General features: G+C 35.4%; 1 protein-coding gene across 1 annotated transcript in view; it reads right to left on the bottom strand.

Moving 5' to 3' along the window:
- The window catches only part of Oseg1 (intraflagellar transport protein Oseg1), an 88,677-nt gene extending 64,481 nt beyond the window's left edge, over positions 1–24,196 (bottom strand). Inside the window, exons 1-6 of the mRNA XM_083135810.1 lie at positions 24,054–24,196; positions 16,326–16,435; positions 16,054–16,174; positions 14,733–14,943; positions 10,485–10,564; positions 2,522–2,597 (exon numbers count right to left, since the gene is read on the bottom strand). Coding sequence (XP_082991936.1) covers positions 2,522–2,597; positions 10,485–10,564; positions 14,733–14,943; positions 16,054–16,174; positions 16,326–16,435; positions 24,054–24,112 — 657 coding nt within the window. The 5' untranslated portion in view covers positions 24,113–24,196. The remainder of the gene's footprint in view (positions 1–2,521; positions 2,598–10,484; positions 10,565–14,732; positions 14,944–16,053; positions 16,175–16,325; positions 16,436–24,053) is intronic.
- Between the last annotated feature and the right edge of the window lie 567 nt (positions 24,197–24,763).

Genomic DNA, 24,763 nt, shown 5'->3' with positions numbered 1-24,763 from the left:
ATATATATATATATATATATATATATATATATATATATATATATATATATATATATATATACATATATTTTAGATAAAAATTGGAATATAGGTTCCTATGTATTTGTTATATTATTGGTGTATTTAGAGAAATGTGTTTCATAAGAACTTGATATGTTGTTATGTATTAATTATTGTTAGGTAAACAGTGTACTACTTCAAAGGATAAAGGATGGTGGAAAATAAGGGATTTACCTAATATTGTATAATCTCTTGTACTTTTATATTTTGTGCTGTATAAAATAAATGTCAAATTTACATGTAAATTGTGCCAAAACAATGTGGTGATAGGGAATGATGATCGTGTGTAGTGATTATACGAGGAGTGTTCAAAAAGTAAATGACCAACCGAGGAAGTCAAGTGACGGAAGTAAATAGAACTGATCATTTAGGACCAACCTACAGAAATAAAAATTGCTCATTTGACTCGAAATTTTTATTTTTGCCCAGGGAGGGGCAGATTGTGACCGATTACTTTGGGTCACGTAAAATAACACACACGTAGGACGAAAGGGTGATTACGAGGAACAGGAATAGTGCGTAGGAAGAGTGTTGGATTACAGTGAGCGTGTTTTACATAGTGGCGCAATAGAAGCAGTAGCTAGGCAGGAAAGAGCTTGAATCCTATTGGCATAACATTGCATGGTGTGATTATGCAAAGACCAATCACAGACTTAGAGTTGCAATGGGGTGAGTGAGGCAAAATGAACGAGAACAGTGCGGTTGGTAACAGAAAAGGAGTAACATTAACTTTCTCGGTGCGGAGAGATTTCCTCGGTTAGGAGTAGTGCCGTCGGACGTCGCGTTGCGAGTTTCGCACGATTGTTAAAACTTTATACGAGCGTCGCTAAAATAATTATTTAATCACACATCACATTCTCTGACACAAGAACAACATTAGAAGAAAAGTTGATACCACGGTTTTGTAAAATGTAGTGACTATTGGATTTTAAAGTATATTTTTCAAATACAAGGTAAAAATTAGATATCAGTTGTTTATTTCTTGTTATTCAAATTTGCTAACTTAAGACTTACGAGTGACTGGTCGGTCTGGTACCATAAACCCAGAGCTCGCAAGCCGAAGCAGGGTACTATATTCAAAGCAGAAGTAAAATCAGAAAACAAGTAAGTAACAAAGAAGAAAACGGTTGAACCCCAAACCCCCTTTCCTCGGTTCGGCGTTCTGAATTGTACACAGTTTCATGCTCTGATGTTTTAGCTGCAAAACAAAACTTATCCGAAGTAGATTGCTCCCATAGTGCTCAAGTTATAACAATTTTCCTCCAAAAATGCAAATTACCTATTTTTCGTAAAAAAAAACGTTTCACATTTTGGCTTATTATTCAACTTGTATGGCACCCAAGAACATGAAACATGTTTCATTCTCTTGAGAAATGTCCATTCTTTTAAAAGAATGTAGCAAACTCCACATTTTTTTTTCCATTGAAATTCAGGGGTCGCACCACCCCAAACCCCCCTTCCTCGGTTCGGCGTTCTGAATTGTCCACCGTTTCATGCTCTGATGTTTTAGCTGCAAAACAAAACTTATCCGAAGTAGATTGCTCCCATAGTGCCCAAGTTATAACAATTTTCCTCCAAAAATGCAAATTACCTATTTTTCGTAAAAAACAGTTTCACATTTTGGCTTATTATTCAACTTGTATGGCACCCAAGAACATGAAACATGTTTCATTCTCTTGAGAAATGTCCATTCTTTGAAAAGAATGTAGCAAACTCCACATTTTTGTTTTTTCCATTGAAATTCGGGGCTCGCACCACCACAAACCCCCCTTCCTCGGTTCGGCGTTCTGAATTGTACACGGTTGCATGCTATGATGTTTTATCTGCAAACCAAAACTTATCCGAAGTAGATTGCTCCCATAGTACCCGAGTTATAACAATTTTCCTCCAAACATGCAAATTATCTATTTTTCGTTAAAAAAAAAAAAAAATCACAATTTGGCTTATTATTCAACTTGTATGGCACCCAAGAACATAAAACATGTTTCATTCTCTTGAGAAATGTCCATTCTTTGAAAATAATACTAAAGTTTGCGCCTTCTCCCCAAAATAACGGGAGAAGAGGGGGCAAACTCCAGATTTTTGTTTTTTCCATTGAAATTCGGGGGACGTGCCCCCAAGCCCCCTTCCTCGGTCCGGTGTTGTAAATTGTACACCGTTGCATGCGCTCATGTTTTAGCTGCAAAACAAAAGTTATCCGAAGTAGATTGCTCCCATAGTGCCCGAGTTATAACAATTTTCGTCAAAAGAGTGTTCAAAGTCGATGAAGACGAAATTCCCTGACATTTCCCTGACTTTTTTTGACACCTCAAATTCCCTGACTTTTCCCGGTTTTCCAGGTTTTCCAGGTCTGTCGCCACCCTGCTTACACAACACAATATTTGTTTAATGATTACTTGTGCATTGTTTCCATAAAATCATGCAATATACTGAACACTTAAAGATGCATCATTTTACTTACCATCTTCCCTCCTGCAGTGTAAAATGATAATGTTTGTCCCCAGTCGGCTACACACAAAATATCATGTACTTCTTCCCTGCAATGAAAACAAAAATGCATACACGTAACTGCAATAGAAAAAATACAAATAACAATAACGTATCTCTTTTAACTTGGCCTCTAGATCTAAAAAGTATCTACACCTATTTATATTTTACTTTTCTTTCTTCTGTCAATTATCTATATAAGTGTTTGCTACTTTAGTTGTTGCAAGGACTGGAATACATTTTAATATTTAGAGCAGACCTGTATGCAATATATAAAGCACTAAAATACACTCCCTAACTGTCTGAACAAAATAAATTAACCTAAGCACGTGTATGGTTGAAATTTCGACTGCCACATATATACCTTTTGAGGCCGGGTGGTAGATATCTCGACCAGCAGCACGTGGTAGCAATTAACATGCTATTTATTGAAAACGACACACGATATTTCAGTCCTGCCTTTTTTTATCTTTAGTATACATACGAAGGTATGACATATTCGAATTACAAAACAATATATCCATTGTTTCTACTACTAACAAGCAAAGTTGAAAAAGTCCTTATTTTTTCTTTGTTTCCCTTCATTACCACCATATTATGACAATAAAAATAATACATTGTCATAACAATATTTGAAAATGGTTAGGCTAAGTTCAAAGTTCCACATTTGTGCAATATTTATAATAATTTAGTCATATGATTACTCAAAATTTATTCATATAATGCAATTAAATGTCTGAAATTACTATTTAAACTAATTTCATTAAATATGATGTTTAAAAAAGCCAATTTGTATATCATGACAAAATTATCAAATTGTGCAATATTCGGAATTCATATTCATAACAGTTATTTTTGACTGACAATATGAAAAAAACAAATATCTTCATTCATATGTGTTCTTTCAGGCAAGCAAGATAAGTTACATTCAAATTTATAATTAAATTTATTGAAATTGTCTACATTTGCATTGGCATCAAGGTTTATATACAAGGTCAACTCTTTAAAATTGTTCAATGTCTAATATGATGTCATACTTGGTATTTTGTATCAACATTCAGGAAATGGTAATTGTAATCATTAGATAAGTATATTGTGATATACATAGTAAAATAGCTGTAACAGAGCAAATATGTACATTTACAACACAAACATTCAAGCTGTTAAGCACTTATTGACAAAAATATAAAACAAAAACAATTGAAGATAAAACATACTAAAAAATCTGGCTTGAACTAGTTGCTCTAATACTAGTTGTCTGTGACTTTTGAGAAATCTCAAGATGGATGGAAGATAAGTAAAAATGTGGCTATTGGTGAAGGATTGATATTTGTATAAATCTGGATATTTTGAAAGATTATACTTTACAAGTTAATCTTTAATAGTTTGTTTAAACTATATAGAGACATTTTGTTGATAAGAGAAGCTTGAAAATGCTTTTATAATGGAATAATCTGTATAACGAAAAAGGAAAGATTTGGAACTGGTGTAAAGTGCCTACTTCAATAATTGAGAGCAGGAAATTATTATCTGCTGGCATCTGCATTAACTAGCTAGTAAATGAATATTGCATTATCTAAAATGAAATGTTATGAGAAATAAGACTAAGTGAGTGAAATATTTTCTGCATTTTGGATATGAATAAGCCAAATGTGAAGTTTTGAAAATTGAAGAATGGAAGCCATCTTGTAGACCTGATTGAGGAATTTGACATGTTGAGTGTGCTCAGATGTAGAACTGAGGCATACTCAAATATTTAGTGAAGGACTTGCTCTGTCTCACAAAGAGATAATAAAGAAATGTTTTCTACATATAAATAACATTTATATGTTATAAATGTTCTTGTAAACAATTGCATAATTTGATGCCCTTGTAACTTTTGTTGTTTCTAATTTTTTTTTATCAATATAATAATTATAAAAATATTTATTATTATATGAATATAAACACTGTTCATCAGCATATGTAAGCTGGTATTCCTTTTCAACATATATCCGTAGCTTCCTACTGAGCTATTACATTGATTTGAATTTTTGACAGGTATATACATAAAATGATGTGCCAATCAAGACTTCATATTTAACCGAGGACATTTATCAAAGTGATTGATTAGTGAGATAGTTTAGACTGAATTGTCTTCTCGATATTTAGTCACACTTTCTTCTCTTTTCATCACGTTCCATCGTCATATATATTATTATGGGATAATTTGAAAAATTTAAATTCTACAAGCAAGAATGAGTTAAACCATCCGACAATTAAGGATTCAGAAGGCATGCTGAGGCAAAGGCCCAATTGTAGAAATTTGCCCCTACCACACAGCAGCAATTAAAGCAGCATTTCTTGAAAACTATACACTATGTTTCAGTTCTGTCTCTTTTCTTCATTAGTTTACATCTAAAGGTATGATATACTCGAATAAGAAAACAATACATCCATTGTTACGAACCTTAACAAGTGCCGTTTGAAAAAACACTTTGTTTCCCTTTTGTTACTATGGGATAAATTTAAGATAAAAGGCTGTTACTTCTCAACCACTGCATCTTTTTGAACGATTTAAATTCTAAATGTAACAATGAGTAAAAGCAACATTTTAAGTAACATCAGACAATTAAGGGTCCAGGGGGAAAACGGGGGCAAAGGCTCAATTTTCGAAATTTTCTGTAATTAACCAAAATTTTCAAAGCCCATAATTTCAGTTTTTGTTCTTTTCAAATTGCAGCACATGCATTTCATATCCTCATAGAGTGGTCTTTGTCGTGCATTTCTCCAAATTTGGTCCATCCAGCGTCCATAGAGCCAATGCTAGAAGCAAAATTCCAGACATTGTCCTCAAGCTGGCAACACTGCCACTTTATATAATATTATTTTTTACTCAAGAAGTATTAGTTTGATTTCAATGAAACTTAGCATGGTTACAGGAATGTATCACTGCTACATAACACATTTTTTCATTCACTTCGGTCTATTAAGGAAGGGAAAGGGGAATACGTCAATTTTTTAAAAAATTAACTTTCTTCTTCTTCTTCCTTTAACACTAATTACTGGGGGGCACAATGTATAAATTTTACCTCCGCTAAAGCCCTGTCTTTAAGAAAGAAAACAAAACTAATTTCATCTGTCTACGACAATTAGTTCTTGAGTTACGAATTTTTCTACTTCCCAGCAAGTTTGAAAAGCACATGCTTGAAAAGGTGCCGGCTTCAATGAGAATACAGGCACGCGAGAGGTCTGGCATCTAAAAGATTATATTAACCGATTCTAAGAATGAATTATATGCAATGAAGAGTTCACACAATAAAATATTTAAATGTTCAAGAGTAACAGTTATTAAATGGGAAAAAAAATATTCACCTAGCTTTGGAACATGTGTATTATTCAAATGTAGGCAACTCCTCTTGCAAATAATTATGCAGAACATGCTGTTGAATCCTACTGGTTTAGAATTACCTGTATAGCATAAATTATCAGTACAATATAAAAAAGATTCTATAAAATACTTAAAAGTACTTACGTTGGCGAGTATGTGATTTATGTGAAACTACGTTTCGGGATATAACTAATCCCTTCATCAGGTAATAAATAATATATAGTATAACCGATGTACCAATTACCACTACCATCGGTCTTTCTACGCATTTCTCCCCAAGATTTCATTTTTCTGCTCTCTGAGAAAAGGACAGCCATATCGAACAAACCGTCTTAAACAAACCGGCATTCTTTCCCATGAAGCCCTGCATATATCACCGCCCCTACTTCGAGATAAAGAAGCCAGTGTGTTCCCGCAATAAACTTTGGTATCCATCCAGTCCACATTCGGCTCACGTCACAATCAATTCAAGTTCAGCGTGATGGTTGAAATTTAGAGATGCAGCTATCACGGAACTTCAGGCATTTTAAAATTTAAAATCCCCAACGAAGACTCTCACCCTCGTCCTGAACAAGGACCCTCTGTTCTCAAGGGAGTTTGCAGCCGGTCAGGCCTCGAATCAAAACAATCGTCCTACACATAACAGGCCCTCGCAGATGGACATAATTCCTACGAGCGTGCCCGCCAGTCTGGCTCAGTGACTGAAGTGACAAGGGTAAATAGTATGGAATCTTGAACTACAACCCTGCCCGAAAATATCTCTTAGCCTCAGTGAAGTTTTGACAGCCACAGAACGCATAACTTTAACGAACTGTCTGCATAACTTTAATGAAGTGTCGAGCTGTGAGCAATAAAAATTAATTAGAACAAGATACTTTTCATCCTCGAAATCAGCTCTCAAACAAGGCGTTATTGTGTTTTTGTGCTACGCGATTCTCACCCCTTCATTGTAAACATGACCACGTGTAGGAGGAGTTAAAAGTTCAACGACCAATAGAGAAAAGAACAATTCTTCCCGGAAAGAAGGAACACGAAGGAAAAGGAGGAAGTAGGAACTTGAGAAGATAATTCACATTCAGACTCTTGCCTCAGCACTCTTACGCTACGGAGAGGAAAATATTTTCTCCTCTCCTGAAAAGTCTAGATTCTTAGCTTTGAACTTTCAACTTTTTAACTTGTTAGGGAATGGTGCTCAAGTAAAGACTAGTGTTTACGTGCAACGCTGACCATCAGCGGTCAACGCTGCTAAATTGTTTTTACCCAAAGACTTATGGGTAAGCAATAGTGTTTTGTCTGCATGGTGTGTGCGAAGATGGGTGACTGTCAACTGCAGTGTATTAAATACTATGTCATAACATGTTTCAGTGTTCTGATTTCTTCTTGTAATAATAATTTTGGCATGAACTTGGCTCGTGAATGAAGACCAACGCATTAGGAACGTATGCGTCTTAATTCGTTGGCCGAATGTTGGACCGTTGACACGATATATAATCCCGTGTCCTAATTATTTTGGTACATTTATTTCTAATACACAACTGAACATCTATGTCTAATAACGAACTACTAGATTCAAACCAAAACACCCGCACTTTCTAATATAATAGGTCAAACCGGCCGGAGCATGAAAATTATATGGGAGGAAGATGACAAAGATATAAATGAAGGAACACCAAGAACTGGACTTTCAGAACACGTAATTGAAGAAGAGCATGAAATTAGGAGAGTTGATCATAAACCATTAAGTAGAAATGTATACGAGGCAGCTTACATCTGCAAAGGGAGGGATAATAAATTAAATAGAGAAGATGGGAACATTGACGAAAAATAGATAAAAATGTTCAAAAGGTGGGACACAACAAGGGAAAAAATCGGCTTCCAGGTCACCTCGGCTGTGGTTAACGCCTCTCGCGAAATAATAGATTTTGAGTTAGATATGACGTAACCCAATGGAAGTAAAGGGGAGGGAAAGGAAGTAAGAGGGGAAATGCACCGCACAACTTCCGACATTCCATGAGAGGCCTCCTCAGTCTAGTGTACAGCGTCTATCGAGCCACTCATGAAAAAGTGGTTTTTAACATGTTCAGAGTATAATTGATTTAGTGTTTTTATGGATACACACATCAGGATTTTAACGTAATGGTAGGAACAAGGCACTTTTACGCGTTCAGCACCCTTAAGTCATCTTAACAAGGCACTTTTACGCGTTCAGCAGCCTTAAGTCATCTTTTAACCTTTTTACCTATTTTTACCAAACCTCTTGATCCACGCCTTGTCTGACGCAGCCAATGTCATAATTAAATTGGCATAGTATGTCTACCTGATGAAGGGATTAGTTATATCCCGAAACGTAGTTTCACGTAAATCACATACTCACCAACGTAAGTACTTTTAAGTATTTTATAAAATCTTTTTTATATTGTACTGATAATTTATACTACGTGAGTAAGTTGCACCTGCATCAACATGAAAAGAAGACTGTATAGTACATACTGTTTTACTTCCATGTATAAAAAAAAATTCTGGATAAGTGGAATGCCTGATGCCAATTAGAATTACTAGAAGCACAGAAAGCCATATTAAGTTATAATTACAATAATAAAAAAGATTGGTTTTATGAGAAAAGGAAATTGTTTAATTCTTAAGTACGAGATCTGAACACATTGCAAATGGGCAATATCTGCATAAAATGAAAATTAATAATTAATGTGTGTTAATGCATACAATCTGAGAAGAATCTAAACCATCTGCAAAAACAGATAAAATTTATTGAACCTAACATCCAAATGTTAAGTTGTTGCTCTATTTTTTTTAAAAAAAAATAGTGACTTACCATTTAAGTCTAGGTAATAAATGAATATGCATGTGAATGTGTATATAATTAATATCATATAAATAGAAATTTACATTTATTACTGTTAACTTGATATAATTACAATTAAACTACTCTTTCTGCAATTTGTCTGTGAAAAATTATAATGTAAATAGACATGAGGGGTATAACGAGACAGAGAATATAGAAGACAGCACAGTCAACCAATTCTGTTAAATCATGGCTCACCAATTACTTTTTACACCACAATGTGACTGGTAAATGCTCTCGGTTATATCTGAAGTTCTGATCCACACATAATTTTACACATACAATTGCCTGATATGTAATGGCATACAATCAGAATTCAAATAATTGTGTAGTACAGTAGGGATCTACGGTTACATGCTGAAAAGGAATTACTGTCTTACATTTACTAAAAATAGAACTTTTGTACTGAAACAGCTATGAGTAAATTTATGTAAAATATATTGTTATAACGAAGAAAAACCAAAAGTTAAAACAACATCAAATGATACATTGGAAAGTAATCATTTATAACATATAAATGAAATTTAAATAAAGAAAATACATCTTAGACTATCTTCTCAAAGAAGAATCAGTATTTTTCCATGCCAGAGTTCTACTTGAGTATAAATTTCTTCATCCAGGTTATCTAGAATTCTGCTCTTCAATTTTCAAAACTCAACGTCTGGCTAAATCACGTCCAAATGTAGAAGATATATGAGTCACTTTATGTAACATTCCTCAAAGCATCCACTTGAGGAATTAAATCACTTTTAAGTTTGCTTGCTAATATAGATGAAACCAGATATCAATTAACTGCTTCAAATTCAACATGGCGTTTTCTATACATATTAGTGTCATTCCACAACTCATCAATCTTTTTGAAAGATTATGCCATGATCAAAGTTCTTTCAAGATCCAGTTATAAGAAAAAAGGCTTCTATATAGCTTAAGCAACTTATTTATGATTAAATTGCAAAGTCTAATCTTTTAAAAACATCAATAGTTGTACAAGTATAAAGCCATCCCAAATTGCTACATTTGTACTTATCCTTATTCCATCATGAGATTTATTCAATGCCCAGACAACTAGTACCAGAGAAACTAGTTCCAGAAAGATTTTTTTTAGCATGTGTCATCTTCAATTGTTTTTTTTTTATGATTTGAGTGCTAAGTGCTTAACCTCCTTAATATTTGTGATCTAAATGTACATACTTGCTCTGAATCATCTATTTTGTGATGTATATAACAATATACTTATCTAGCAATTACAATTACAGTTTCTTGCATGTTGTTACAAAAGAACAAGAATGACATCATTTTTATACACTGAACAATCTTAAAGAGTTTACCATTGTATACAGAACACATATATTTGAAGATATTGTTTTTTGATATTATCAGTCAAAAAAATAACTGTTATAAATATGAATTAAAAATATTGCACAATTTGATAATTTTGTCCAAATACACAAATTTGCTACTTTAAACATCATATTTATTAAAATTAGTTCAAATAGTAATTTCAGACACATTTAACTGCATTAAATGAATAAATATGGACTAATCATATGACCAAAACTATTATTACTATTGCACAAACGTAGAACTCTGAACTTAGCATAACCATTTCAAATCTTAATATGACAATATATTAACTTTATTGTCATAGGGGAAAAAGATTGTTGCTGTAATCCAATTGTATTTAATAACTAATCAACAAAAACTTACTTCGATGGATTCCATGCAAGTGCCCAGATGGGGGACTGGCTTCCACCAGGTCGTTCAATCCTTCCTTTTTCCTCGCCAGCCTAAGACAAGAGGAAAATGTCAGGCTATCGGTCACTATGATCTGCTAATCACATGCTTCTACCTTTATACAACTAATATGTAGCCTAAGATACAATAACACAGCAAATGTGCCCGATTTATTGTCCAAGTTACTGATGCAATGAAGCAAACTGACAGACTGATTTTGATGCACTCACTGAACCGATCTTTGCCAATATTTAACCAATTACAGTGTAGGGAGTGACCTTCTGGTAAGGCAACCTAGATTGCAAACCCACAGACAGTGTAGTATTGTTCAAATGCTGGGCTGACTGATGTATGAGTATTGAAAAGTATTGGTCTTTCCAGAGTCTGCAAAAATGATGCTCAACACTTTTGCAATCGAATTATCCTGGTTATTAGGCAAAGTTTGAAGTATTGGATTTTATGATTACATAACATGTATTTTAATATTTTGATGTAATTCTTGGGTTTTACAGCAAAAGTAAATTGATGCATATAATTGGAATGGCATTACTGAAACCTGAAAATAATCAATATTTTGAACAACTTTTAATTATTACAATTTTCAAGTATTGGTGGAAATCAGTAAGAGTATCGGTTCAGCTCTATCATGTGTGTTTTGATATCCTTTCATCTTGTCTCATACCATCAAATCAACATTTATCATCATGATTAGTCAAAATAGTAGAGAAGTGATGCAAAATAACCAAACACAGACAAACAATAAGTACAGATTCTACAAAATTAGTGTTACAAATCTCCTTTGAGATTTACATTGGCACAGAAGTGGTTATTATTGTACATATGGGATAGAGGAATACAGTGTGAGAGATGAGAAGCATAATGAGAAAGTAGAGCTGTAAATTTCCTTATGGTGAAAAAATACATCACCATACTGTATTAAATATTGAGTTGGAAGTGGTCGGGGAAAAAAATGCTCCTTTGGTTGGGTTTTTTTTTCAGAAAAGTGTCTCAAATCAATGAAAATACAGTAGTTGGCAGTATTTTTCCTGTTCCATGGTTTTCGTTTATCTCCCTACTGTAAAATAGACACTTATTTCAAAATATAAAATACAATTTACAATATGAAATTCGTAGCTAGACATTATCAATGTCTTCAAAAAAGCTGGCATTTTTGAATGGGTGGTTCTTTCTGAGTGTTATCTTCATATTTTACTAGGCTTATTTAATATATCTATTTAGTATAAACATATTCACAATAACTAGAGTAGTTTTGTATGCATTTTTAAAAGAGCCTAATAGTGTGATAGTATGATATGATTTACAATGTTTGAATTTGTTATACGAACACATACATGAAGCAAAAAAGAAAATACTGCTCTACCTTTCAAAAATCTAGTATCAAATCTCTCTACACTAAATTTTATGTTCAGTACATCATGTATAATTTGGTTAAATGCCCGCTAAACCTGGACACGGAGCAACTAGTAATGTATTTTGGCTACTTGTTGCAAAATTCTCAGCCTTTGTGAGACCACAGCCCAGTAAATTTAATTCTTACAAGTTGATGCCCTGATCCCAACAATTTCCCTCATAAATACATTTCTGATCTTTAAAGTTTATATGGAAATTAATATGCACCCTCAATTAATATTAATATATCAACTATGGCATAACCATAGTTTAATTATGCATAGACTTGCTGTCAAATATAAAATTAGATTTAAATTAGTCGTCAACCCCTTGGTGTGACGGACCTTTTGGTTGAAAAACACCGGCACTTAAACTGAAGCAAAAGCAAATAAGACTTGTCGCAAATGGGGGGAAAAAATATCCTATTTAAGAAATCTGGACTGGACCTATAGATTGAAATGAGATCTGAAGCACTCTGACCACTGAGGATTGAACCTCAGACCCCTTCTTATTATAAGGCAACAGCATTACTTTATTTCACTCCAGAGGCCCATTCATGATTATAAAAGGAACTTTCTTTCAAAAGCCGTCCTTTTTCCAACAACAGTACTTGCAATTTGTTCTTTGTGATTAAAGGCTAAATTAAATCTTAATCTCGATGAAGTAGTTAACAATCTTTTAGTACATGAGGACATTCAGACCAAAGCAACACATGACAGTGGAAGGTGTCACAATCAAGTGACATGGTCCCTTTCAGTCTGAAAGTAAGCATCCACCACGCATGCACAAACAAGACCAAGGTGACATGGTGTGCACCATTGAAGGAGCTTTCAGACTGAAGTCCCAGATAACAAGTGACACAGTCTTCTTTATTATAAAGCAAGACATACACCGTGCATGCAACAACAACAGACCAAAGTGGCACAATGCAACAGTATAGTGCGAGGAACATGCAAGTGAAATGTTTAGCTCGTTGTTGCACTTTGGTTCAAAAGGTTGAATGGATTACTGAGGTCTGCTTCGAAGTGACACATGCCACTTGTTGCTTCGGTCTGAAAGTTCTTTGAGAAAACGGTAGAGATCAAGTGACAAGTGACACTTGCAGCTTATGTTGCTTCGGTTTGAAAGGTTGCATTTACTTCTAAAGGTTGGTTTCCTGGAGCCACGCGTTGCTTCCATCTCAGAGCTCCGTTAAATAGGATATATACAGACATTCACGTAATATGCATACTTCTGCATATGTGTTGTGAACAGTAAAGATTTCTAATTGTTCTGAAACATCGAAAATTTTGATATTAACATTTGTTTCATATTTTATGACATCAACATTTAAATTGAGACACAAACATATAAAAGGTTGCTTTAAGTTCATTTCATGGTCAGATGTGCTGATCAGGACTTCAAGTTTAGTTAAACCCTAACTTACCCGTGCAGTACAAGAAACTTACATACCGGGGAGGGGTGACTCACAGGCCCACACTTTTCTTCTTATCACTAGAATTCAAGATACCATTTTATTATTGAATCACTGCTTCCTTTGCTCATTCTATATGTGCAGTTATTTTTTAATTATAATAATTACAAAAATTACTATCATTAATAAAAAATAATAACCAATTATTGCATTAGTGTCTCACATATATTTTATCATTCACTAAAACTCACAAAATCTATAATAATTTTTTACTAATGCTTTTTTGTCTGTAGAAGTGCAGTTGTTTATTAAATATAATAATTACAATAATTACCAACATTACCAACCAATTGTACACTGTCACTGGCATTAGTGTCTCGAATGAGATGCATTCGAAGATGGCACCTGATATGCCCACCAATTGCACTTTGCCTCCTATTTACATTACATTTATGTTTTTATGAGCAAAAGTAATGAAAGAATATTGGGAGCATACTAGAGATCAATGAAATTTATTTTCAAACGGTTGAAAAATCTAAAAAATAGATTTGGTGGGCCTGCAAGTCCCTTCCCCCTCTCCCCTCGTTAAGCTAGGATTAAAATTGTATACGAACCCACTATGCAATATGTGTCCACTGGGATTGGCCAATATCAGTCTCTTGGCTGCTACATCACATAATTTTTTTTATCTAGTTGTAAAATATGTCACTACAAACCTGTAAACTCATAACAGTAACTTCAAGTGAAATAGGTTAGTTGTAATTAGTAAAAAGCCAAAATTTCCGGGTTTTTCCAAAAACGCTGGATTCTTTTGCAACTCTAATTAAATATGAATGATGTGAAGTCTCTTATTCATCTTTCAACAACAGGAAATGAGAATTTGAATCTGTTTAAATATCAACTTTTTACTCGTTCCAATATGCCAATTTCAAGAGACATTCATGCATTGAAAGCCAACTAGTCACACACAGTCCCAGAACTTCAATTTATAAATATCCTCATTAAAATTAAATGAAATTGCTAGTGCTCAATTGCTATTGGATTGGATTGTAAAATTGCTAGAAAATGCTGTAATAGTATTATTATTTTGTCCACTTTGGTTAATCTCAATGATGAGGATAAGTGATTATAATAATTACTCAGAAAGAACACCCATGCCCAGATTAGGGCTCAAACCTGAGAGTTTCCACCACCATATAACACGCTCAGCCACTGAGCTGGTAAATGATGTAATATACAGATGAATAACCTTTGCCAGATACACAGATTAAGTACTCCAATATCTTCTCAGCATATATGAGTCTGATGTAATGCAAGAAAAAGAGTACATGCTAATAAACGCATATCAATTGACAAAACTTATAAATTTCAACAGATGTTAGAATGGGTGCTATTACCTTACTTCGAATGGACACACAACCATTTGCTAAGCCAAGGGCCAGATACTGCCCATCGTTTGTCCAGGCACATGCATTGATACGGGAGCTTGACTTATGCTTCTGGACGGATTTCTGCTCTGGAGACCATAAGCCAAAGTCACTGATAGCACAACTGGCCAGCTGATGGGAGACTGGATTGTAAGCCAAACACTGGATTGCATCATTGTGTCTGGAAATAAAGCAGACAACAAAGTAAACACTACAACTGATGACATATTATTACACTAATGGATAATATAAAAACATACTTTAGTTGGGGCAGGTGAGATGCATAAAGTATAATATTACTGGAAACAGGTAATGTAAGGTGTATTGGCCCTAATACTTGTATTTGTAATATAATACTTGGTGATTTGCGAACATTAGCCTTGAATGCACAGCTGGTTATACCAGACTGAATAAACCACTTCAGAGTGCTGGTAAGTCTTACCAGCACCATGTGGAAGCAAATAAAGTGCCATTCAAAACTACAAACGATATCTAAGTTCTCTCTCTTTTGTTAATTTGTATACATATGAAGGTATGACATACTCGATTCTCAAACCAATGTATCCATTGTTACTATTATTAACAATCGGTGTTTTAAAATGTCGATTTTCCCCAACATATTATGGGATAGATTTTATAAATGGGCTATTTACTCTTAAACTACCCTTGTTTGCTGATATGTCTTACATGTACATGTAATAATGAAAACAAAAGAACATGTTCACAATGTGCGGAAAACACAATTTTCAAAATTTCCCAAAAATTAGATTTCCTAAATTTTTTGCATACTTTCAGTTTCTTTTCAAAAATGGGAACAGGCATTACATGTCCTGAAAGAGTGGTCTTTTGTCGCATTTCACTGCAAATTTGGCCTATCCAATGTGCACAGGGTCGATGCTAGAAACAAACTTCCAGGCTTTTTTCTGAAAGCTGGCAACACTTCTCTCCTCATAAATTAATATTATTACCTATCCCTCCCCCATCCTACAACTTCTATGGTTGTATGAATTCCACTCCTAGAAACTACTTTTTTTCATTCACTTTGGCCACAGAGGCATGCTGAATACCAATTTCTTTGTCAAATTTCAATTTTTTCTTCTTTAACTTTCATTATTTTGAGGTACACATTTCACATCCATTAAAAGACCTTTCATATCACAAAAAAACCTTTCACATCATAATGATATTGGAATTACACAATCTGAACCAAAGAATGGCATTTACATTAATTCCAAATTCAAACCCTTTTGAACTCATGAATCACGTAAACAAATTAGAAAATTATACTCACGAATATTTCAAAATGCCTTCAAGTTTTGATGTCCATATAATTACACTCTTGTCTGCACTGCCAGAAGCAAACCTCTTCCCATCCTTTGCATAACAAACACAATACACTGTTTCTTTGTGGCCTGCAGAAAAAAGAAGAGCTCATTATTAGTAGGGCTGAACATGCAGATTACAAAAGCATGATCAGCATCCTAATAAAACTAAATCTACTCTACAAATACACAAAATATTAAAGTATAAACTAGAATTGTCCACCATTTTCTCATAAATTACCTTTTAATGGTTGTATAAGGGTGCCATCACTTGTGTCATACACCAAAACACGCTGCCCAGCTGCCACAATCAACTGCGATCCATCTGGTTTGAAGCAGAGATCGTAAATACTGGAATAACATAACTATAATAAATAAAATTGTCATTTTACAACTATAATTTGGTATTACTATGTCAGAACAAGCTTTTTGAGAATCAATTTACTTGGGACATTACAGCAAAATTAAAATGTATGTTAATATGATAAATACTTGGTAACACTTTCTTATAGTGGAAACTGAATTCTTACTTTTTACATAAGAAAGTACTTACGGAAATCATTTTATTTAGCGTTGTTGAAGTTCGGGAATGTAGTTTTGATCCATTTTAATGCGAAATCAATTGTTTATCTGTGAAAATATCTCTCTGACACGCTATTGCTGCTGCCACCATTTGCTTTCTGCACGTGAGCACAATGTTCTGTGTGTTAGATCGTGTAATGGTTCACGAGGTATTAGCATAATTTCAAATCTGGGCACGAAAGTAGGTATTTTTCTGTGAACAAGGTTGCAACACTGCAAACACACTCCAAATTGACAAAACACTGGCACAACGTGCGATGACCAGTACGCTATCGCCATATTGCGTGTTATAGAATGCAAAAAATGAAGAACAGTAAGTAGAGTCCAGCGCAGATATTTCTGCCGTGCGATGCGCGAAACAACTAAAGAAGCAGTGTTGCTAATGGAGCAGATAGAAAAATCGCTGCAGTGCACCGATGCACAGCTGTTACGTACAACAATAAAATTAGAGAATTCAGGTCTATCTAACGTTGAGTTTTAAACGTCATGCATTATACCAGGACTAGGATTAATATGTACTAACAAGTGGCTTTGTATGTAGCTACATACATATGGACTAAAAATTCGCAAAATACGAACTAACAAATAAGTAAAATTACCAAAAATGCTGCAAAGAAGACTTCTTCATACGATTCCTTATTTGAGTGATTTCAAACCAAATAAAAAAAAATATATATATATTATTTTTCATTGCATTAATGCACTGGTGGCGTTCTAACTTTTCACTCCCAAAACCCGTATACACTGGTATGGAACTGCAACGGCAGATAACAACATGCCAACGTGTTAAACCGCTACAATTGCACCATAACACTCCTCCTCAAGCAGTATTATTATTTCCTCTCTGAGATCGGCGACAGTCGGTTGCCTTTGTTGTACATTTACAAAGGATGCCGGCTTCCACAACAATAACAAGTACATATACTGCCACTAGACGATAAGCTGCGCGGTTTTTTCTATTGTTATGAACCAGGGCCGGCGCTAGTCATTTTGCCTCCCTGGGAGGTGGCGGCAGATGCCGCTCTATTTCGACCCCCCCCCCCCCCTGGTCATTACGCAGCAACGGAAAATTGAAAATCAATATATTCCTAACTAAAACATCAAAATATAAAATAAATAATGAGACTTCTTATGCTATTTCAATACTATTCAGCGCAAAAGAATATCTTGCTCGATCACAGTTTTCAATAGGCTTATTTTTTTCTTCTCTTCAAATTTTGCCGCTCTGGGCGATGGCACGGTTCGCCCTCCCCTTCCGCCGGCCCTGCTATGAACTTGGTCACCCATCAAAGCATGGCAATTTTAACACAGAAAACAATATGTATCGCATTAAGCAGCAAAAATGACAGCCTCCTCTACGCAATTTCTACAAGAACACGTGCCGGAGCCAGAGTTGAAATGATGTTGGAGCCACATAATTTATTTATTTTGAATAATTCCAAAATTATGAAATATGAACAATTTGTTGCTGCTGTTCGCTGCTCTCCTGCCAAAATGCTTTATTGGGATGCTAACACCATGACTGGCTTCCTCCTTCATGAGCTCGTGCACGTTGCTTAGAATTTCCCGAGCTTGGCTATGCAAGGTTTTTTATTTCAACTTCGACAGAACTGGAGGCATTATGGAATTTAACGTTCATTAGCAAACACACACTTTTACATACACACACGCAATACACACACACAACGTTAAACCGGTCAAATACTTAGTATAAAATAAAAATATGGTGCTTCCAATCCAACAAAACTCACCGCCACTTTACCTGCCTTTCCCCTTCCGTGACAGAAATAGTGCTTCATTATTACAGTTGGCAACACTAGTTACTAGCTAGCCAATGAACATGCACTGCATAAAAGAAGCAACCACTACACCGTGCTATATTGCCACATTACCGTCCCTGCCGAACGGTGGGAACCGCGAGCTGGAGCGCTATTCAATTGTTTTCAATGATGTTTGCGCGAGTGTGTCCAGGAATGGAATGACAATATGGCAACAATAGCGAAGGTTTTCGAGCAGGGTAGAACACGTGTTGCTAAGAGAGAGGGAGACGAAACGAAAATTCGTTTCTACGCAACGGCAAATTTATGTGTGATGCACTCTACTCGTAAATGTAAGAAATAGACATTATTTCCGTTAGAAATTCATTATTATACCTAAAGAAATGTTCCGCAATGCAGAATAGTATGTTAGGAATGTAAACAAGTGCGAAAGAAATGATTTATAGGTGTTTCCACTATACGAAAGTAGTACCAAATACTTCTTTACGTGAAATCATTTATTGTCACTTTCACAGTATAACTAATAACAATATTATGTAGTGATTGAATACTTCAATTATGCTATGTTTAGACATCATTCACAAACTACTAATTAATGGCCCTTCAGGCTCCACAGTGTAAGGGGGTCCCAGCATCTCAGAAACCCAAGTCCAATAGCAAAAACAAATTGAAGTGATAAATTTAAAAACAAGGTCAAATTTTTCCAGCCTATTCTAATTAACAGTAAAGAAGTTTGAGTAGTTGCTATTATTTACTTGTGATACATTTATGAAAAGGTATTTTGGCCCAAGTTCTGATTGTTTAATTCCGAATTTATCATGGTACAGGTATTTTTTTAAAGATGGTTCAGTCTTAGTGATTACTGCGTGTTTACTGGAGATAATTTTCTCCTTCCATTTATTCCTTTATGATTATTTCTTTGCAAGCAGCCTTCATTTGCTGTCTCCTTGGATACAGATTGTTGCATAACAATCTGTAGAATCTTCCGAAATGTAACATACAACGAACTCTAAAATCCCAGACATTTCCAAACAGGAAACTACTAGAACCAATGTCTTGTCAGACATTGCCGAGCTTCATTGATCACCATCATTGCAAACAGATGTAAACAATGGCAATCAAGGAAGAGAATACAGGTCTGACTCTGCATTTGTTTAGCAAAATGAATCTGAATAAATAAATGTCTGGGGAGAGAGAGGTCAGGGGCAAGTTCTAAACTATCAGTCACAAGGTGCAGAAGTTCGAGCTAAAAGTCTAGGAGAAGGTTGTGAACTCTGGGCTTCCAGACTTGCGCCACAAACGGATACCTCGTTTTAAACAGTCCGTGATTCAACACTTCGAGGGAACACGTCCACACAGTGAAAGACAGGTATTTCCATTTGCCATGCTGATCCAGTCTGTAGGGGTTTAAAACTCGAGTGTTGTGTTTTGCCATTCATGTGTGTGAAGTTAATACCTCTTGCACCTTACCATCGAGCCTACCACGAGTAGCAACTGGTTCAAAATACGTGGTGGTGGCTTCAACAAATAAAAGAAGCAAGGGGGGGGGTACTTTTATGGGGCGAAGTTTTAATAGCCCCGTCTAGTTCGCTGCACTTTTTGACTCGCACTGAAGCATCTAGTTGGTTACACAGTGCAACACAGAGTCATCTAGTTTGTTGATTTGGAGTCAAGTAGTGTATTTGGTGTCTGCACCGTTTGCACTACGTTCTGGGTCGGTGTATGTGTGGTGGGTGTATGATCACGTGGTGAGTGCTGACTAATCAAATGAACGTTTAAAGCAGCAGACAGGCATTTGTTGAATCTTTTGAACTTGAACACCGCTTTCAGTCTACTGGTACCAGTTTCATAGATCGGAGACATTCAAATCGGATATTTTGTGTTTCGCATGGTTCGTACTTACCAATTGTGTATTGCGGAACATAGTTCAAGGTGCCATTATGCTTTTTACACGAAAACAAACACAATTTTTCACATAGAGAGTAATTTTTGTTATTCCTTTTTTCGCTTCCTTAACACACAATATAGCGGGCAGAACTTGACTACCGTAGTGGGTATGCATTGTTTCCAACTTTCTTCACCGAAAAATACCTACTATCGGATTCGTCACATGTGCAAATTGTACATTATGCATGGGTAGCTGACGGATAGCCCCACAAACCATACACGGATAGCCCCACGAACCATTCCGATATTAGGATAGGCAAGCATAGTTAAAAAAAGGGGGGGGGGGTTGGAAATACTGACAGTTGGTTATGTCATCAAACTTATGCAGCATCCGGTTCACGTAGGGGAAGCAATGGCAATTGTGCGTCGGTGAGATATTTCTCTTGAAAAATACATGATTTCCCAGTCAAATAGATTCCACGATGAAAGAAAATACCTCGAGGAACGTTGGAAACCTTAGAGAAACTAATTTCCGTAAGTCGTTTCGGCCCAAGTTCCTTTTGTTTTATTGCGATTTCTGAATGCAATTTTTACATGGTTCGATTTTGATGTACGTCTGTTAACACATACTGCGGAGTTTTAGCAATTACTTAAGGTTTTGTTCAATATATGCTTTCCTGGTTAGGTTAGGCAGGTTAGGTTTGGTTCCCCTAGCATTAAAATAAAGTCCCTGAATGCATTCTACTAAGGTTCAGATTTATTTCTAAATTCATTCCCATGCCTCTACGGTATTTACTGTTGCTTGTCGACGGAGAATATCTTGTAAGGTAATTTTAAAGTTGTGTTTTTCAACATAAATAACTATTTTTCGAGTCCAAACAGTGCTAATTACTTTAAGGAAGGTTCAAATTTCGTGTGACAATGATTTCCAAAATTCTACGATAATTAGTCTTTGTGCTAGGAGAAATCATAAAACAATCGGAACCGTTACCTTTCCTTGCACCACCCTGACGCTGGAATACACCTGTGCTACACAGAGTGCCAAAAAGTGCAGTGAACTAGAGGGGGTTAATCAAAGGTGTGAAGCTGCCTTGGAAAAACAAATGAAACTTTCCAATAATGCATATCTACAGCCTGTATCAAAACATCAGGACAGTGTACGCATTATAAAATCTGGCTTGCAGTCAGTCAATAATTGACCTTGAGGGATGCCTACAATAGAAACGACAATGTACATTAAGCAAGACAAACAAAACTATACACCCATCCGTATACAGGAGGGTTTGAACCTGGAGCCACATAAAGATATGGATAAATGAACGGAAGGTAGTACATATTAAACTTCACAGAGTATATCAAAATTCTATTCAAGTGGTAATTACTAGGGAAAGGAACTTTAGGTAATTAAATGTTTTTTCTGCGATAAGATACAGACCCTCATTTTTGCCAAAATTCTGATTATAGCCTTATATGTCAACACAGCAAATTTTATTTTACATAAAAACACATATTTACCAGTTTTCCGTATGTAAATACATATTTTGCGAATTTTCATTTTAAATACATAAAATCGCTCATTGACTTCATCCACCTCGAAATCCTCGAAGGAAAAATGTTTATAGGCTACTCTGCACCTCTTTCATATCGAGAGTGCTAGGTTTGTTTTGTCTTTGAACACCCTCGCTGGCAGACTTCTGGCACCTCGCCTACGATCCTATTGGGAGAAAATAGCTGTAAGTAGTAGCTGGGGCTGGCTACACGTAATGATAGCAAGGCTTTTTAATGAAGCAATGCAGCTATTGTGGCCGGAAGGCATAACATTTGACAATGTTCTTCTCCTCGTGACAGATGCTGCAGCTTACGTGAAAAAAGCTGCAGTAGGCCTTGCCGTTAGCTACCCCAAAATGGTGCACGTTAAATGTGTGGCCCATGCGTTGCATAGAATATGTGAAAAGATAAGAGCTCTTTCTCCCAATGTCGATAAACTGGTTTCAAATGGCAAGAAAGTTTTTATCAAGTTGGCTAGAAGAATAGACAATTTTAAACAAAAATGTCCTGAGGTTCCCCTTCCCCCTACACCTGTAGTTACGCCATGGGGCACTTGGTTGGATGCAGATGTTATGCCCAGAAGTTTGAAAAAATTGTATCTGTTGTAAATGATCTCGACAAAGAAGAATTCTGCAAGAACTGTTGATGGAGCCCTCCGTAAAAGTCGAATTGGCATACATCTCAACAAACCTGTCCATTCTCTCTAATTCCATATGAAAGCTTGAATCGTCCGCGAACACTTTGGCAGCTTCCATTGTTAAAGTCCGTATAGTAGAATCGAAACTGCAAGAACTCGCTGGATCTAAGTGTCTAAATGTACAGAATTTTTTGGGAAAAAACAAGGTTTTCAAACTTTGTGCCAAATTGCATGTGTTTTGGAAAGTGAAGTAGAGGAAGAGGAAGCTTTGGAAAACTTAAGCGTTAGTGACATTTCGTGATTCAAATATGCAAGAATTGTTTCTTGTGACGTGGAGCGATCTTTCTCACAATATAAGATGCTTTTTAGAGATAATCGTCACAGATTTACAATGGAGAATTTGGAAAAACTATGGTGATCCACTGCAACTCTTCCAAAAAATTGCTCGCTAAGAGGTAATCATTTAGAAACTAATTTCAGGTGTTTAAAATGCATGTTATAGTTTGTTTTTGTTACCAAATGTTTTTATTTTTGTCACATATTTTCCTGTTTTTATCACATATTTTCAACATTTATGACACATAAAAAATAAATATTTCTGTGTTTTTTAGCACATAAATTTCCGTTCCCTAGTAATTACATAGATAGATATACTACTCACGTATAATATTTAATAGTTACATTAAGTTTCTAATTAATCACCACCTAGTATAGTTATTAGGTTAACACTTTACTATAGGGGTGACTGATTTCTTAATTTTTACAGGAGACAGTACTTGCGGAAATCATTTTCTTTAGCGTTGTGGGAGTTCGTGAATGTAGTTTTGATCCATTTTAATGTGAATGCATGTTGTTTTCTGCGAAAATCTCTGTCCGACCTGTTTCTGCTGTCATTTGCTTTCTGCACGAGAGCACAATGTTCTGTGTGTTAGACGACGTAAACCCCATAGTCAGTGTTTCAAATTTGCCATGTTTTCACTATAACATGACGTGTCGAGTATTTGTAAGTCCTTTTTTTTAACTATGCTTGCCTAACCTAACCTTACGGAAAATGGTTTGTGGGGCTAACGTGAATGGTTTTCGGGGCTAACGTCAATGGTTTGTGGGGCTAACATGAATGGTTTGTGGGGCTAACGTCAATGGTTTGTGAGGTATTAGCATCATTTCAAATCCAGGCACGAAAGTAGGTATTTTCCGGTGAACAAGGTTGCAACACTGCATAAATCGACAAAATACTATCACAACGTGCGATGAACCAGTACGGTATCGCCATAATGTGGGTTACAGAACCGAAATAACGAGTAACAGTAAGTACTCGTAAATCTAAGAAATAGACATTATTTTCGTTAGAAATTCATTATTTCACCTAAAGAAATGTTCTGATTTCCAGAATAGTACGTTAGCAATGTAAAAAAGTGCGAAATAAATTATTTATAGGTGTCACCCCTATAGTAAAGTAGTACCGTTATGATTTTATAATTGATACAAACTACATTTGAATAAAAACATTTACAAAATTCAGACTGAAATAACATACCACTGTTCAATTTTATCACGGTCGTGTACTTTGTCAACCCACGTAGGTACAGCTCTCATCTTTTTTGTACTTGGTTCATGTGGATCAATTTCTAAATTTGACAGCAGTAACCCAAGAAAACTTGGGAATGTAAAAGTCAAATTAGCAATGTTGCCAATTCATTTGGTTATTGAAGGTTTTGTTTCCATCCACACTTACAAACAGGTGGTTTTGTTCTCAAGGAAACTTTCAACCGTTTGGAACGAACAAGGTTGGGCAGGGTGATGGAATTTAATCAATTTAGATTTATGGACGTCGCCAGATTCAAAATAATACGGAGCCACATAGTAAAACCTTCCGATTTTACCGAGTGGCTACATACATGTGATGATTGATCCACAATATATTAGTTATTTGCGGTTGAACTGTGAAAAGAAATTAAATTGAGTTTGAAAACATGATAGCTGCTATCGACTGTTCATTGAGCAGAACATCTAAGATTGTATTTGTGTTAGCTGGCAACTAATATGGGAAAGCTATGGACGGACTCAGAATCGCTGCGCTTTGGGTCTCCCATATTGCACAAACTTCAGCAACAGATATTATTTTTAGGCTATTAGCCCAAGTTGTTATGTTAGGCTAGCTAGGTTTTGTTCTCTTAGCATAATTAATAAATTATCAGTGTATTTATTCTAATAGGACCAAACCCAACAGCGTAAGTATTCCTCTTC

Source organism: Lepisma saccharinum, chromosome 14 (assembly GCF_977018435.1).
Source record: "Lepisma saccharinum chromosome 14, izLepSacc3.1, whole genome shotgun sequence".
Taxonomy (NCBI): domain Eukaryota; kingdom Metazoa; phylum Arthropoda; class Insecta; order Zygentoma; family Lepismatidae; genus Lepisma; species Lepisma saccharinum.
Note: the sequence above shows the minus strand (reverse complement) of the source record. Positions and strands in the feature narration are given on the sequence as shown.